Below are 17,088 nucleotides of genomic sequence, written 5' to 3'. Positions count from 1 at the left end.
AGCAAGAAAGGAAAAGCCTTTGGAAACAGACCAGAACTTTTTAAAGGAAAAAATATAGTTTGGTGCTTTAAGCAGAGTCCTCACTTTTCCAAGTAGTTGCAAAAAGAGAAACTGAGGCCCTGAGCCAGGGTAGCCTCTTCCCCTAACACAAGGCTTCAGGTTCAGAGTCGGCAAAGGATCTCAGGTGGCCTGAACCTGCAATTTTTAAAGAGCATCTTTTTATTTTTAAAGAACACATCAAGCTTCTTCTAGATTCTCCAACTTCCTATCAGCCAAAACCATCACAAAAATCGAAGCCTATGCAATCTTTTCAGACAGGAGCCAGATTCCCACTGGTGTGAGCATGTGTGTGAGAGGGAGTGATAAGAAAGACAGACTGACACACACTAGTGGGGGCGGGGGCTTCAGAGGTGGGTGTGGGTCTGAATATGCTTCTGAGATGGTGCCTCGTGCATGTGTGTGTGTGTGTGAGACAGAGCACAAGCAGGTGTGTGCATTCATTAGTGTCCGTTGTCGTGCAGATTTCCCCCCACTGCCTCCTCCCACTTGGACAGTGTTCTCTCTGAAAAAATCAGGATTTTAGTGACGTTCGTTGTGACAGGGAATTAAGCGTGCAGCTCCCACTCCTGCAATGACACTGAAGCCAGGGTGCCTTCCTGCTGCTTGTCTAGACGGGCAGAGCAGAGGGCTGGGTGGGAACACAGTTGGGCTGGGGTCTCCTCGCCCCTCTCCAGTCCAACCTACAGGGGCGGAGCAGGTCAGGACAGGATCCAGGGATGCTGCTGGGAGTCTCAGAGCTCTCCCTGCTGGCCACCCTGACGTGCCTCATCTCCCCTTCCCCCAGGTCCTGAGCTGTGTCAACCCAGACAATGCCAACAGCCCCGAGGTCCCAGTGAAGATCCTCAACTGCGACACCATCACTCAGGTCAAGGAGAAGATTCTGGATGCCATCTTCAAGAATGTGCCCTGCTCCCACCGGCCCAAGGCTGCAGACATGGACCTGGGTGAGTAGACAGCCCACCTAGGGGGCTCTCCTGTGATGCCTCTTAGCCATCAGTGGAGCCAAGGTGCAGGGAACAGCATGCACAGCCTCCGAGAGCCCAGGGGCTGTGCCTTCATGACCGCTGAGTGAGCAGCAAGCAGAGAGGGGACTACAGTCTGCTGGTGATCTGACTGGCTCTGGGGTCTTTAGAGCAGCCGAGGGGTGGGAGTGGTGGTGTCATATCTGCAGTGAAGGGATTTAGTCAGAGTCTGTGTGGTTCAAGGTCTTGGCACCCACCACCTTCCTTGTGCTGGCAGGCTCTTCCCTTCCTCTCTGTTCTGTGCCTGTAATTTTTGCTGACTACCTAAGTCACAAGGATCTGGGTCAGTGATGGAGGATGGAGAGAAAGAAGAGAGAGAAGTGGGATATGACATCCTACTGGGGAGCGGGATGACATTTTATTTAAATGTTCCATGAATAGATCGCATAGCCTATATACACAGGGGTATGCCCCTTAGGGCCAGCTGTGCTTAGACCCAGTTATGCTTTGCCAGAGTGTTTCATAGGATATTGTCCTGGGGAAATCCTAGTGGGGAGCCCCAGGCTCCAAAGAGGCCAGGGCTGAAGAGAGGAGTTTGGCATCATGGGTCAGCGTCAAACACGCCTGGATTTGAGTCCTGGCGCCACCAAGTCCTAGCTGTGGGACCTTGGTCAAGTTACTTAACCTTTCTGCGTCTTAGTTTCCTTGCCTACAAAATGGAGATAAATAATAGTGCCTGCCTCATTGTAAAAGTGAAATGAGATGAGGCATGTAAAGCCTCTTAATGCGCTGCCTGGCCCGTGGTACACACTCAGTGAGTAGTGGCTGCTGCTATTATTGATTATGAGAATAATACCAGTCAGGAAATGGTATGTGTCTGTCTGTTGATCCTGGGCATGGAGAGACAGGCGTTTATGTGTGTATGTGCTTGTGTCTGGAGATTCGTGGCAACATAGGGGTGGGAGGACCTCCAGAGGCCCCTAATCCATCCATCTGGCCTCTAAGCTGGCGTCAGCTAAGCCGTCCAAGACAGATGGGCATCTATGCTATTTGCTAAAATCCACAGGGAATTTTCATCCCCTCCCACTGCCTTGCCCCACCTCCCCTGGAGTTCTGATGCCTGAAGACTCAGGACCGGGAAGTTCTGCTAACTCTACTCAGTTCTTACTGCTTCACTTAACCCCATCTCCTCTTGGTTGGCTCTTGGTGGGATGTGTTTGGCTATGTGCCTGGAGCTCCAATGCCTGGGGGGCGAGATTGGGCAAGCATGTGCCCCCCTTTGCTTTGTCTCTGCTCTGTTGTTTCTGGGACAAGGAGGAAGCATATGTGGGAGTCAGTGGGGCAGGGGAGGCGTCATGGGTGAGTGTGCCCACACGTGCATCCCGGGGCATTGGTCCCTAGAGTCATGACGTTTGTGTCTGCACGTGGGTGATTCTGCTGCGATGAAGATCCCACAGACTGATGAAGTGAAGGGGCCTGTGGGAGAACAGAACCGGAACCAGTGGGACAGAAAACAGTTACGGGAAGGAAGACCCCTGTGTTCCCCTGCCGCAAACAATTAAGTGGGCTGCTCCCTAGTGGGTTTCCCAGGGAGAGTTGAGTTTACTAGGGTAACAAGGTAGCACTCACCATTTCTTTCGTTTCTCTGTGGGAGCCATGGCAGGGTCCACCCTTGGCTTCTCAGTGTCCTTGTCTGCAAAATGGGTGGGAGGTGACCCTGGCATAGTAGGGTCAAGAGGAGGAGCTGTTATAAGACCCCGTATCTACGTGCTGGAAGGTGAGTTTGGAAAGGTCGTGCTAGAACACGGGAAGAGCTCATGTGTGCAGGTGCATATAGAATTGTGTGCTTCTGGTGCTTGGGAAGGGGGTGGCTTCCCATGAGCGAGAGAGGCCGTGTCATGGCTGGCAGATGCTGCTCAGGACCAGCCCTCCCACCTGGAATCCACACGTCCTGAGCCTGGGAGGGGAAAGGCTGCTTATTAGCTTTAGAAAATTGCTCCCTTAAAAGGCCTGGGGGTGCAGGGCCAGCAAAGCTGATTGTTAATGAAAAGATGCAAAGCCTCCCACAGCCGTAGTGGTAAACCATCCCGTCTGGAGTGGAGGCAGCAACATCTAAAGCAGCCGTGGCTGCTTCCTGCCATCCACCATGAGGGAAGGAAGCCTAAGGGCTGTGCAGCAACCAGGACATGCCCAAGGGTTGCACTATCTCAAGCTGCAGGCTGCCCAGGCCAGGGAAAGACCACTTGCTTCCTCGGAGGGGCTGGGGCTCCGGTGACACAGTGCTCACCGTGACTGTTCACGCTTCATGTCCCAGGAGAACAAAGGGACTACCTCTCCCATGCCAGGTGCTGCTGGGGAGGATCCAGGGGCCACTCTGGAGGGAGAAGTCCTCCACAGCAGGGATGGATAAAGGACAGAAGCCAAAGAAGGGGGACCTTGGGCAGGTCCAGCCTCAGGGCCCCATCCTACTGGGGACGGGGCGTCATGCTGAACTCCCCACAAAGGCCTCCCATGATGTGTGTTCTTCTGAGGAAGTTCCTTTTTTTTAATTAAATCCAGGGTTTGGAGCTGCCCCCACAGCTCTGATCTTCTTTCTACCAAAGCCAGATTGCATAACAAGGAAAATGGTCAGAGACCCAAATGCTGCTTCCACACAATTTGACCCAGCCTCCTGGCCCCAAGGGGAGAGAGATGCATGAGTTTTTCCCACGTGTAGGTGACAGTGCTTTAAAATCCTAAGAGCAATTTACAAGTGTGTGAGTGTTATCAAAAATTAATCGATGCCGAAGGGACACGTAGCACAAAGGGGACATAGGCACAGAGAGGACTCCCTCAGGCACACCCGTTGGGCAGAAGCAGGACAGCCAAGCACCCTCCCTTCTCCCCGGTGCCTCCTCTGCTGATAGCTGAGGGTATTGGGCAAAGACTGCCTTCCCCTCCTGACGCCAGCCCCTGGCAGGGCAAGGACAGCTGTTCCAGCCTAGCTCGGAAGGAAGCAAAGATGTTTTAAGCCGCCCCTGTAATTGTCCCAGGTAAATCCAGGACAACCCCCTCCCCCTGCCTGTCACCATCCCTGTGGGCCCTGGCCTGGCATAGCCCCTCGTTCCCGACACTTCTCTTCCTTGCTCCTTGGACTGAAGCTCTCCCACTCCCCTGGGCTCCAGCCCTTCACCAGCCTTTTCCAGGGATTGAGGCACCAAGATGGGGAACTGTGTTAGTCAGGGTTCTCCAGAGAAACAGAATCAATAGGATGTGTATATACGTAGTGTATATATATTGAGAGAGAGATTTATTTTAAGGAACTGGCTTATGTGATTATGGAGTGTCTTAGTCCGTTTGGGCTGCTCTAACAAAGTACCTTAGACCCGGTGACTTATAAACAATAGAAATTTATTTCTCACAGTTCCGGAGGCTGAGAAGTCCAAGATCAAAGTGTCAGCAGATTTGGTGTCTGGTAAAACTCTGCTTTCTAGTTCGTAGACGGCACCTTCTCACTGTGTCCTCACATGGCAGAAGAGACAAGGGAGCTCTCTGGGGTCTATTTTGATAAGGGCACTAATCCCATTCGTGAGGGCTCCACCCTCACAACCTCATCATCCCCCAAAGGCCCCACCTCCTAATACTGTGACCTTGGGGGTTGGACTTCAACATATGAATTTGGGAGGACACAAACATGCAGTCTCTGGCATGGAGGCTGGCAAGGCCAAACCCGCAAGGCAGGCCCGCAGGCTGGAGGCCCAGGAAGAGCCAGTGTTTCTGGTCATGTCCAAAGGCCGCCTGCTGCAGAATGCCCTCTTGTTGGAGGAGGTCAGTCTTTTGTTCTGTTCGGGGCTCAACCTAATTGGATGAGGCTCACCTACATTATGGAGGGCAATTTGCTTTACTCAAAGTCCGCCAATTTAAATGTTAATCTCAACCAACAACACCCTCGAAGAAGCATCTGGAATAATGTTTGACTGCATATCTGGGTGCTGTGGCCCAGCCAAGCTGACACATAAAATTAAGCATCACAGGAGCCAAAGTGAAGGACACAGGGTCCCCCCTGCATCTCAGTCTGTTGGAATCTAGGCAAAGAAAGATGTCGCAGGGCAGGGGTGGGGACCGTGCTGGTTGGCCCTAGAAGCTCTCGAAGCACAGTGCTGAGGACACCGCACTCTGCTATATGTGAGGCTGCCCTCACCGGGTGTGTGTCCTTTTCCACCCACAAGTATCAGGTATAGGTACCCCCCTTCAACAAACATATCATAAGAGCGTACCTTGGGGCAAGCGCTGTGCCAGGCATGGGGGTACCAACGTGCCTGGAAGTTCCTCATTTCTTCGCACAGTAGCAGAAGGCAGGACACCCCTCTTTCTGAGCCAAGGGACTCTTTTTGTCTCCTTCATGTACTCCCCAGAGGAAATAATTGGTGCCATTCTGCACAGAAGGAGAATCTGCAGCTCAGAGAGGCACAGTGCCTGGGCCCTGGTCACACAGCAGGGAGGTGGAGAGAACACCCATTCCCTTCCCAGGCAGTCTCCTCCGCAGGGCACGACCTCCAGAGATTCCTGCAGTTTAATGCAAATGCTCCATCAATAGCCCCCGGGAACTCCGCCACCCCCTCAGTCTTACCGTTCAAGTCGTGCTGAAAGGATATATTTTTTCAAATAAGTAATTCGTGTATGCAATAAAAAGATACATTATCTTCTGAGTGAAATATAAAGAGTTCACAGCAGCTGTCTCCCCAGTTTGCATTTTCCGCTGTACCTGATGGGAAGGACAGATAAAGATAATGGGATTTTTTTTTTTCTTTTTTATTTCACCTCCCTCTCTCCCTGGAAGGTGGAAGTGTGACAAATTGGATAGTGAGTGTGTCTGTCCTTTGTGCTGGGAGCCTGGAGCAGGGCACGGGGCTGCCAGGCAGGAGCTGCGAGAGGTCAGAGCTAGCGGTTTTTTCTTGGAGTCATGTGTGTGCATACCAGGGTCACCTTCCCCCTCCCACCTCCCGCCACCTGCCTATTTACCTCTTATTGACACAGCACGCCACCAGAGTGACACCCGAGCTCTGTGTTCTACAGTCAAGAAAATCCATGAAGCTCTAGCTCATCTCTCTTGAATCTAGTGCAGAGCACAGCCTTCTTTTTCCTCTAGCTCTCCAGACTTCCCCAAAAAGCAGCCACTAGCTGGGGCAGGGCGTTTTACAGTTTACAAAGACCTAGAGCCTTAAATGTAGATGGCACCATTCTGTTTAGGAATTTCTTCTTTTAAGCACCACGTTCCCGAGTTCAGTTGTTTTTATATTATAGAACTTGCTCTCACAATAAAATGATTCTTGTGTTTTTAAAACCAAACATATTTAAGGGGCCAGCCGGGTGTCACAGTGGTTAAGTTCTCCTGCTCCGTTTCAGCAGCCCAGTGTTCGCAGGTTTGGGTCCCAGGTGCAGACCTACACACCACTCATCAAGCCATGCTGTGGCGGCATCCCATATGCAAAGTAGAGGAAGACTGGCACGGATGTTAGCTCAGGGCCAATCTTCCTCACCAAAAAAAAAAAAAAAACCACCATATTTAGTTGGTTCCCTCTACTGCTCCCAGGTCAATTTTCTGACCTTTTATGCAGTCACACTCCGATCCCGTCCTGGCCTCCCCCAGCTTTCTTTGATGTGTGCTCCCCACACTGCGGAATGCAGGATGTTGAGGGTCTCAGGGCTCTCTGCCCAGTGTCCTCCTGGGGCTCACCTGTTGATAGGTATGCAACAGTGGCGTCATGTCTCCTTCTCCAGCCTCTGCTTGGGACCCAGTTGTTGGAGGTAGAGTGGGCACCGTGCCAGGCTGGCGTACGCTCCTGGTGAGAACTTGCTCTCCGCCCCTGTGGTGAGGAAAGGCGGCCTGGGGAGGAACTGCATGCATCTGGCTATGTAGTAGGTCCCTCATGGATCATGAGGGCTGACTCAGCCAGTTCTAATGGGCCTGGTGTGTGTCTCCCTTCTCCCTCGCCCATCTAGGTCAGCCCTTCCTAAAGCTTCCTGTGATGGGTCTGAGAAGAGATGCTGATAGAAAGATTGGATGGCGGGGGGAGGGGCTTGTTGCGAAGCCTTAAGAGTCCTCGCCCTGGAATAAAATGAGGTGCATGCATGAGTGTGTGTGTGTGTGTGTGTGTGCATACATCTGTGAGTGTGCACATGCCACAGCACCCACCTGCATGCACACACCACGAGGGCCAGAGCTAGTGAGGGTTTCCATGCTCCCAGGTGGGTTTGCCTCTCAGCATAGCCGCTGCTGCGGGGTAGGGGGCCCTCCCGGAGCCGGCCAGTGATGTGCTGGGTGTAATGTCTCTTGTCAGGGGTGGCCTGCAGATGAACCCTCCCTCCTCTATGCCCAGCTTCCCACGGTTCCCCTAGACACCCTCTCACAAACTCGGGGGCATGCCATGGTGCTCCCGTCTCCTCTTCTCGGCAGAATCTCCAAGCACTGTCCTGTCTATCTCCTGAGCATCCGTTAAATCTACCCCCCGCCCCCACTGCCTTAGCTCAGGCCCTTGTTCTGCCCTGGCCAAGGACAGCCACGTTTGGCAGGGCTCCCCTCCTCTTCCCATCCACCCGTCTCCGTGACCCTCCGCGCAATTCCAGACGCCTTAGCACAGCACGCTAGACCTTTCTTAACTCAGTTCCCGACTTGCGTGTGCCTCTCCAGCCTCTCCTTCCACTGTCTCCCACAAGGACTCATGGATCCCTAGAAGTGGCACGTAAATGGCCCCTTTGGACCAGAACGCCCGTCCCCCTTGCCATCGAGCAGACGCCTCTGTGTCTTCAGCATTCCGCCCAGCAGCCTCCTACAGCCCGCAAACCCTGCTCACTCTCTCCACTCCATCCAGCTCTGATCACTGGATCTATGACTCTGTTCTCCCACACAGCTTTCTACACAGGGAGCCCTGCAAGGGCCAGGGCTTTGTTTTATTAAGTTTCCCTGTTTCACTCTGTATAATGTCCTGCTGGCCCTGTGCCTGACACACCGTGGGCGCTCGGGAAATGTCGTTTGAATGAGTGAGTGAGAATGGAGCTCTAAGACTCTCTGGATCTGGACTTTCAACATGGTAGCTGCAGGAGATGCCTCTTATCGGATGGGATGGGAGGTGTCCTGGTCCAGAGCTGGCGTGGCAAGGAGTCACTTAGTCTCAGGATTCACCGGGGCGTCAACGAGCTTGGCATCTCACATCATTTGGTGCCTTGAGTGTTTTCCAGTCTCTCACTGTGCCCCAAGGGCAGGCAATGCTGTCCGGGAGGTGAGACATTCACCTGGAGGACGCTGGCTGTTGGCTGAGCTGTCACATTGCCCCTCGGCTGTTCTAACGGGGTCACCTCGAACATAGCAAAGTGTGGACACAAAAGGGAGAAATTTTTAGTGCTGTTCTTCTAGGCAAGACAGAAGGCACTTATCTGGTGACGAGAACGCTGTACCCAGGATTAGGAGACCTGGGTCCTATTGATTTTCATTATTGTTATTAGAACTAAACATATGTGAATATGCAACAGTGCACAGAGCACAGAATTAGATACGTCCTCACTCAGGGGCCTCATGGGCTGAGCTGCGCAGCTGCACACACTGCCAAGGGCATCAGGCTGCTGTCCTTCAGGTCTGAAGGTGGCAGGCCTGAGCGCCGTCAGCCGGCCCACCCTGCTGTTGGGTTCTTTACTGCTGGGTAGGGATGCAGCGTCATGAAGCCAGCTGTGCAGTTTGGACTGCTCCTGGGGCAAGGAGAAGCCAGGCAGTTTGGCCTTTGACCTTGGCCTTTCCTGGTCCTGGCTTGAGTCCGTCGAGCTCCATGGCTCATTCCTCTGTCGAGAGCAGGTCATGAGGTGGTGCAGGAGCGCTCCAGGAAGCCGAGCCCACTCCGCTATTTTGATTTTCTTGAGACATTCCATGATGAGTCTGGGGAAGATGGAGGCCCAGACTGGGCTGGATGAGGGGTTTCGGGAAAGGAAGGAAGGTGGGTAAACATGGAAGTGAAGTGTGTTCAGACCAACAGGGAAAGTGAAGGACCCCAGGCAGAGAAGATTGAGCTTTAGGGATGCGTTTCCTCATTAGCTCACTTAAATTATTCGGTACCAGGGAATGCCCTGCCTCCTGTGGGGCTCCACGCTCTCTCCTCCATCATGGGTCAGCCGGGTGGGCTGCCCATGGCCTTGCTTCTTCCCTGCAGGCCCCAGGACAGAGCTGCCAACACCAAGCCCCCATCCCTCTGGGCTTTCATTCATCCAGGACCAGTTTGGGGATGGGACAGGGAATTTCACTTTTTTACCTTTCTGATATTTCAGACAAGGCACATAGCACTTTTTCTGTGTAAGAGGTAACAAGAGTAACAAGCCTGAGAGATCTAAAAGCAAGGCTAATGTTCTCTTCCTTGATTCCAGCTCACTATCCTCATATTGGTATTTGGGGGAACATTCCTAACTTTTTGAGATAATTGCCAAAAAGATAAGAGTTGCCCCCTCCCAGCCGCCTGCTGGTACCCCATCAGAGGCAGGGGCTGGGCTAGAGGGACTGTGGGGCTGGGACACCAGGATGCCCCTTCTTGCAGTCCCTGAACCCGGGACCAGGCATTGCGTCAGAGAAGAGCATGTTTCCTGCCTGCCCTTGGACGTCCTGCTGCCCACTGTGTATCATCACTGCCTGCCAATCTCAGCCAGTGGGGAAAGCCTGTGTCCACCTGTCAGTACAGGTGGTTTTGTGGGAAGGGAAGTACAGTGGCCCAGGGAAGCTGCCAGTGGCAGTTCCTCTTGGATTCCTAGGGCTCCAAGTATGAAGCTGAGTGGAGGCGGCTGCCCACCAGTATCCAGTGTAGCCACCACTCAGGGATCCGGTCCCACCATCACTCTTCCCCCCCCCCACACTCCTGACACTTGGTTGATGCATGTGTGGCAGGCCATGCTGCCCCTGAGCTGTGTCTGCATCTGGAGAACACCAGGGGTGCAGGGGCTCCTCTTAGATATCTTTGTATCCTGATGACCTAGTCAATGCCCCAGCCAGAGGAGGAGCCCGGTTAGTGCCCCCAGAAGAGAGCTCCGCTGGTTGTCGGAAGAGCAGTGGCCGGGGGATGATGACCTCGAGGTCTGTCTTCCAACCTGTTTCTTTAATTTCCTGGTTGTAAAACTGGAAGAATGAGTGATAATCATTTGAGAGAGCTTCCCCTTCTGGCAATGGACATGCCTGGTTGTGTTTCTGAGGAGTTCAGGTCAACCTTGGTTCCAGGTTACTAACAAGGGATCTCACAGTTCACCTCTAATTGCATCTCGCTGTCCACCTGCTATGAAGCACCACATCCAGGTAGGAGATCTTCTGTTGGGAAGATACGCCACCGTCACTCTCTTGCTGACTCTTCCCCTTCATTCATTCATTCATTCATTCATTCACTTACTCATTATTCCTTTAATAAATACTCATCAGGTACTTACTAAGTCCCAGCTGCTGGGCTAGCGCTGCTGGTAGTATCTAGCAGCATCATTTTTATACTCCCGAGGACAAGCCATCATTCCTTGACTGCCCTAGGGGAAACATGGCCATACTCCACCCTACTTTTTGCAGTTGGGGACATAGAGGCAGACTGACTTTCATTTGCTTACATAATTACTGGACATAATTCAGAATCAGGGCTGCTGAGTGTGGGCACACAGGCTGGGCACTGCACAACTTCAAGGGAGTCGTGCAACAACGAAGTCCTACATTGGGCTCCGGAATCAGTCACCAACTGTCATTGCTCAGTCCACCATGTGTGTGGCTTGTTCAGATCCCACTGAGGTGTGCTACAACTTCATCAGCAAGGGGTGCCTGTGCGACTCCTAAACCAGAAAGCAGGTCCTTGGCTGGTACCTTCCCCATCTAGTCCTGGCAAGCCCACAGCCCCTTCAGTGGAGGAGACCCCCTTCTCCCTTGGGCCCCACCAGTGGCCTTGGGAGGGCTCTCCTCCAGCCCCCGTGTGAGGAATGCAGAAGACTGGCTGCCTTCTGTGCCCCCAGGCTGCCTCTGTACTACACCCCGCCCCATGCAGCCTCTGACTTAATAGCCCTGGCGCCATTCACCAGGCAAGCAGGGGAGACCTAAGAGCCTTTGTCATTTAAGACCCGCTGTGTGACTGAGAGAAAGCATACCACTACCATATTCCTCAGCCCAGGCTGGTCTTCACCAGAGTCAGACTGCACCGCAAGTCAGCTGCCTGACTAGCTGGGAGATATTCTGCTTCTTTTGCCCCAGCCACTCAAAAATATGTGCATCCATACACACCTACATAAAATTAAAAACAAAAACACAAAACAACAAACACAACAACAAGAAACAAAACACTCTGACCAGGTGCCTCAGGGGAGCATTTCCCCTTTTGTCCACCACCCTACCTGTCCAGAGGCCCTAATCGCCATGGTCAATTCCAGCCATGCCATCAACAGCACTGAGTGATGCCCCAGAGCCTATGGAGGCTCCTCCGCTCCAGTGAACACACACGGCATCCTCGTGTTTTCATTCCTGGGATGGCCCGATGCTCCGTGAAGCTGTAACCCAGGCAGCAGGCAAGCCCAGGAACTGGAGGCAGGGCCTCGGATATTAGGAGCATCTCTGCTCCTCCAGAGGGCAGGCAGCTCCCTTTCTGGGCCTGTTTTTCATCTGTGGTACTGGCCACACCAAGTGCACAAAGTGGGGAGGGATCAGTGCTCTCTGCCACCAATGTGGCCAGTCATGGACCCACAGCTCAGCCTTGGCAGGAGAGACACGGAGGGAGGGAATCTGAACTTTGTCTCTGTGGGCTGTAGGAAAAATCCATGGCAGGTCAGGCAACGACTGCCGGGTAACTCATTCCAGCACCCACCCGCGCTGCAGATCCCAGGGCCTGTGCACGTTTCAGAAGTATCAGCATGTGTGAGGCATTGAGCGGGGTCGTGGCTGCCTGGAAACCAGATTCTTGGCTGGAACACACATTGCATTTGAATTTGAAAGGCTGTTTTTCCTTTCTGGTGTGTGTGTATGAGGGTATGTGTGTGTGTTGGGGGGTGTACGTGCACATGCATGAGAGCCGGCGTGTGTCTGGCATGCACCTGGGTCTCCATGTGCATACATTTCAAGACTGGAATGTGCACTTCATCTCCATGTGACTTGCACCAGGTGTGGTGATGGGGATTTGGCTGATGAGAAACAGCCTCCTCTTTCCCCATGTGGGACCCATCAGTGAGCCTGTGTGTTATAGGTGTCTGGGCCCATGAGGAGAATGGGAGGATGTGAGTATAAACCCACAGCATCGGGTAATTAGGTGTTGGGTAGGTCACCAAGATGCTGTTATCCACATCAACTTTATAGGATGGGCTGTTCCTGGGCATGGGAATAGGTTTTGCTGATCTCTCCACGCACTTTCACTGAGCCTTCCTGCCAAGGGTGACCCACCTGCTGGCTTTTGGGTGCAGGACACACCCCTGGAACAGGAACAGAGTGCACTGTGACTGAACCTGCAGCCTTGGTCTCATTAGCTCCGAGACCTTACAACCAAGCCAACGACTGTGCGGCATGATGATGCCAGCTCGCATGTGCTCAGTGCTTTCTTAATTGCTTTCACCTGCCTTGTCCGTTCAGTCATATTTACCGAGCATCTACTTCTCGCCCATGTGGCCACTCACAGCAAACAGGTGGGCAGGGGAGGACAGGTGATGTTACCCCACTTCTGCCACGTAGCTTGTTGGGATGAGAACCAGAACTGGAACTCAGGGCCCCTCTGCACTGAGAGCTTCTGCACCCCTCCTCAGGGAGCGTCTGCAGTGCTTGTCTGTCCATGGATGCACCCTGAGATGGCCCCATGTCAGTGCCTACACAGGGGTCCTCAGGTCCCCGAGAGCCTCTCTGAGACGCCACTGCTCTCCCTGCAGAGTGGCGACAAGGAAGCGGGGCGAGGATGATCCTGCAAGATGAAGACATCACCACCAAGATTGAGAATGACTGGAAGAGACTGAACACCCTGGCCCATTACCAGGTGAGGTGACTGTGGAAGGGCAGGGCTCACTAACTGGGTTACTGGAAATCTCAGTCCTTGAATAACAGGGTCCCCCGATGCTGGACACCAAGCCCTAAGTTCACTTCTTCACCAGCACTTCATGTTCCCTTAGCAACCAAGGGAAAACTGATGTCCCCCAGCCAGGAAGCCTTGACTTCTCTGGGGATAGGATGTTGACATGCACGATTCCTGCAGGGTGTGGGCAGAGTTCCCAAGAAAAGGCCCTTTCTTAGAAGAGCCCCTGGAGCTGAAGGCTGTGTGCTCTCCTGGGGCAGCATCGGGGTAGAGGATGCTGGTGAGGAACTCTTGCCAGAATCACTCCAAGAGTGAGCCACAGCATAGAACACTAGTCAGTGTTCAGATGTGTCTTGTTTCATCAAAGGAAAGCCAACAGCCTCCAGAGTTCCCGGGTTCCCTGGTGGGGCACTGATTGCCCCTGAGGACCAAGTTAATTCTGATTTGTCCTTATTACTGGGGTGGCAGAGTTTCTGTGCCCAGGTCCTTACAAACCTTTTCCCTGTAGGTGCCAGATGGTTCCGTGGTGGCTTTAGTGTCCAAGCAGGTGACAGCCTATAACGCAGTGAACAACTCCACAGTCTCCAGGACCTCGGCAAGTAAATACGGTGAGTTCATCAAATCGTCCTGGGGAGGAGATTCGTCCTGAGCAGCTGTTGTCATGATGGCAGCACAGCTGGAAGGCAGTGGACCCCCCAGGCAGGGAGGTGGGGGAGAGTCAGGCAGGCTGACCATCAGAGAGGAGATCCGGCCTAGGGAGGAGGCTCCCAGTTCCAGGCGGAAACTGGGACACAGGAGCAGGACCTTCATCCCCGAGAAGAAGAAGAAAATCTAACCTTCCTGAGTGTCTTACAGGCCAGAAGATGCTTTCGTTTTCGTGATACTCACTATCTCACATCTTGTTCATAACAATCCTGTGGATTAAATAATTATTATTTCCCCCTATTATGCAGATTAGCAAATTATACCTCAGACGCACAGAGGCTGAAAGATGTGTAAAGGTCACGCCATTAGGAAGCAGTTGAGGGAAGGTACAGACCCGGGGCTCTGGCTCTGCAGTGGAGGAGGAGGCTGGATGCGGGCTGGAAGCCCGGAGTGCAGGGATGCAGCCCTGTGCTGGCACCACCTGTGCACCTGGGGCCCAGCCACCTGACAGCTGTGAGACTTAGTTTTCTGACCAGCAAAACAGGGATTAAAAAACTACCTGCTTCACAGGATTATTGTGGATAATAGATAAATGAAAACACAGAACGGTGTTGCACACAGTACCTTCATCTTCTTCTCCTGCTCAACATTTGTGTCACCACACCTCACATTTCAGCAAATAGATGAGAAGAATTGTTCCAGGCCAGAGGGGTGAGCAGGTGACCAGGCGGTGACTCGGCTGGTCAGTAGTCATGAAGGCAGGCAGGCTCCCTGCTCTCAGGTTTGTCCTTAATTGGCTACACAGAACACGTCCTGAGACACGGCTTGAGAACTCTTACATGGAAAAGTGTCAAAAGCACAAGCTTATATTTTTACAGATTGAATGATTAATTGCTGGGGAGATGCAGTACAGAACGGGAAAGGAATCCGAGTGGGTGGAAGTAGCCGCAGAGAGCTCCCCGGAGGTGGTGGGAAAGGCACCCAGTTGCAGGGAGTGGACTAAACCAAGGCAAGGGGACTGTGCCAGCAAACTGCAGGAAGGATCAGAGGGCAGCTGGCCTGGGCTGGGGCGGGGGTGTGTGAGTGAGGAGCTGGAAGGCTGAGTCCTCACACGCCTGGGGTGGTTGTGTTGGCAGAGAACATGATCCGGTACACGGGCAGTCCCGACAGCCTCCGCTCACGCACGCCCATGATCACCCCTGACCTGGAGAGCGGAGTCAAGATGTGGCATCTGGTGAAGAACCACGAGCACGGGGACCAGAAGGAGGGCGACCGGGGGAGCAAGATGGTGTCTGAAATCTATCTGACACGACTGCTGGCCACTAAGGTATCGGACTTCAGACCTGGTACAGGGCACATGTAGGGTATGGGAAGGGACTCCATCACCTCACAGAAATGCCAGAGCTGGCAAATACCTAGCATCTGTGCTAGTACCCCCTCTGTTATCCACTCCTGACAGGCACTGCTCATCCGCCCCAGTGTTCTTTCCCAACACAGAACCTCAGAATCCTTCTCAACCCAGTGCTCAAGGCAAACCCCTCCCATACAGCATGTTGACATGCAGTCTGAAGTTTTGTTTCCATGCCTTCTCTGTGCCCTTTCTCAAATATAGAGACACTAGCCACATCTATTTATGTTCTTCTGCCATGCCTAATGAAGAATGGCTCCCTCTCTGGGGTGTCACATGCAATCTCTAGTGATAGAAATTGGGGCTCCATCAGTGACTTTCCAGGCACCATTTCTGATCCTGGTTCTGGGGACCGCTCATGCCTGCAGTTCGTCTTCACTCCTGAGGCGGGCCTCCGCCCTGCTCTCTGCAGAGCCACATGAGTAACTGTTCATCAGCGGTGTGAATAATGCCCAAACAGAACCAGCAGATTGTGTTTGTCTGCTCTGACCGACTGAGTTGTTCATTAGCATTTGAGAAAAGTGCTAAAATAACACCGCCAAAGGGTGTTAAACTGAACCGTGTTGTTGGCAGAGGAAAGCTTCCTTAGGTCCAGTCGTCAGTGTTATATCTATTTTCCACGTGCAGAGGAAATTTAAAGCTGTTAGAGACAGATGAAGTGGGGTGGGGAGATTTGCTACCCGCACTTACCAATTTCAACCAAGCAGGCCAGGCAGATTTTCAAACCCATCCTCAGAGCTCCCTGGGTGGAGCCGTGTCGGACCTTATCTTGCCTCCCCAGGGCACGCTGCAGAAGTTCGTGGACGACCTCTTCGAGACCATCTTCAGCACGGCGCACCGCGGCTCCGCCCTGCCCCTGGCCATCAAGTACATGTTTGACTTCCTGGATGAGCAGGCCGACAAACACGGCATCCACGACCCGCACGTCCGCCACACCTGGAAGAGCAACTGGTGAGCGAGGGCAGAGCGGAGGACGGTCAGGGGAGGCCGCCCAAGGCCGTGGGGGGCTTGTGGGAACAGGGGCCCGGGGCCCACCCTCATTAGCAGGGGCTCGGTGTGGGCTCTCTCTGGGCTTCCCCACGCTCTCTTACTATTTTTGTGCCCTCTTCCTCTCTCACTTCCCTCTAGTCACATCCTCCTTCTTTCCTGCCAATCAATCGATGTTAACAAACACTTACTTAACCAACTCGACAAGCAAAACATAACACGCCAAATGTCTCAGCCGGGTCACTGTCACATCCAGATACCTCTATGTGCCTGGCATTGTGCTAGACCCTGAGGGTACAGAGACTGTCACACACGGCCCCTGCCCTCAGTGGGCTGACAGACGCGGGTGAGACACCAGGAAGAAGATATGTGTGCACAATGGGACTGTAGAGGGCCAGCATCAAAGGGTGCCTCTCAAGCAGAGTTTGGAGCACACCTAGGAGTCATGTAGGTGAACAAGGGGTCTTTCTGGTCTATTCAAGAAGTGATGGTCTTCCCTTCCCGCACACTCCTTTCCCAAATTCCCTTTGGGGAAGAGACCTTCCCATAACTGCGTTGTGTGTCTTTGAGACAACAGGATTCTCTAGGTCCAAGCGACACTCTAGGTGTCTCCACTATGGCCCCTCTCTCCTTCAACATATATCATCCTTTCCCTTTGTTTGTGTGCAGTTTGTGCTTCAGATTGAGACTGCAAGGTCAGGCATCAGTATTCCACACCTTGCACAAGGCTGGGACTCAATAAATATTGATGAAGATGCAGGGCCAAGATGGTCTCGACTTGAGAGTTCTACGTCAGGCAAAGCTGGCTTATATCTAGTCCCGTCAGTTCCAGAATTGCCTCCCTGTAGTTTTTAAATGGTCCCTGTCCCAGGTTATTCTTCCCCAGAATGTTCTTCCAAGGCAGCATGAGCCTGCTGCCCAGCACCTGCCAACTGCTAGCACTAGTGTGGCACCCGGGCACAGCTGGGCACCCTGACAACCAGCCTGGAGCCCCAAACCAAAACACAGG

General features: G+C 53.1%; 1 protein-coding gene across 1 annotated transcript in view; it reads left to right on the top strand.

Moving 5' to 3' along the window:
• LOC131400039 (plexin-A4-like) overlaps positions 1–17,088 on the top strand; it is a 177,668-nt gene that overhangs the window by 24,322 nt on the left and 136,258 nt on the right. The window contains 5 exon segments of the mRNA XM_058534702.1: positions 845–1,004; positions 12,900–13,003; positions 13,548–13,647; positions 14,821–15,011; positions 15,874–16,043. Of these exon segments, the coding sequence (XP_058390685.1) occupies positions 845–1,004; positions 12,900–13,003; positions 13,548–13,647; positions 14,821–15,011; positions 15,874–16,043 (725 nt within the window).

Source organism: Diceros bicornis, chromosome 3 (genome assembly GCF_020826845.1).
Source record: "Diceros bicornis minor isolate mBicDic1 chromosome 3, mDicBic1.mat.cur, whole genome shotgun sequence".
In the NCBI taxonomy this organism is placed as follows: domain Eukaryota; kingdom Metazoa; phylum Chordata; class Mammalia; order Perissodactyla; family Rhinocerotidae; genus Diceros; species Diceros bicornis.
This window is presented reverse-complemented; position numbering and strand designations above follow the sequence as displayed.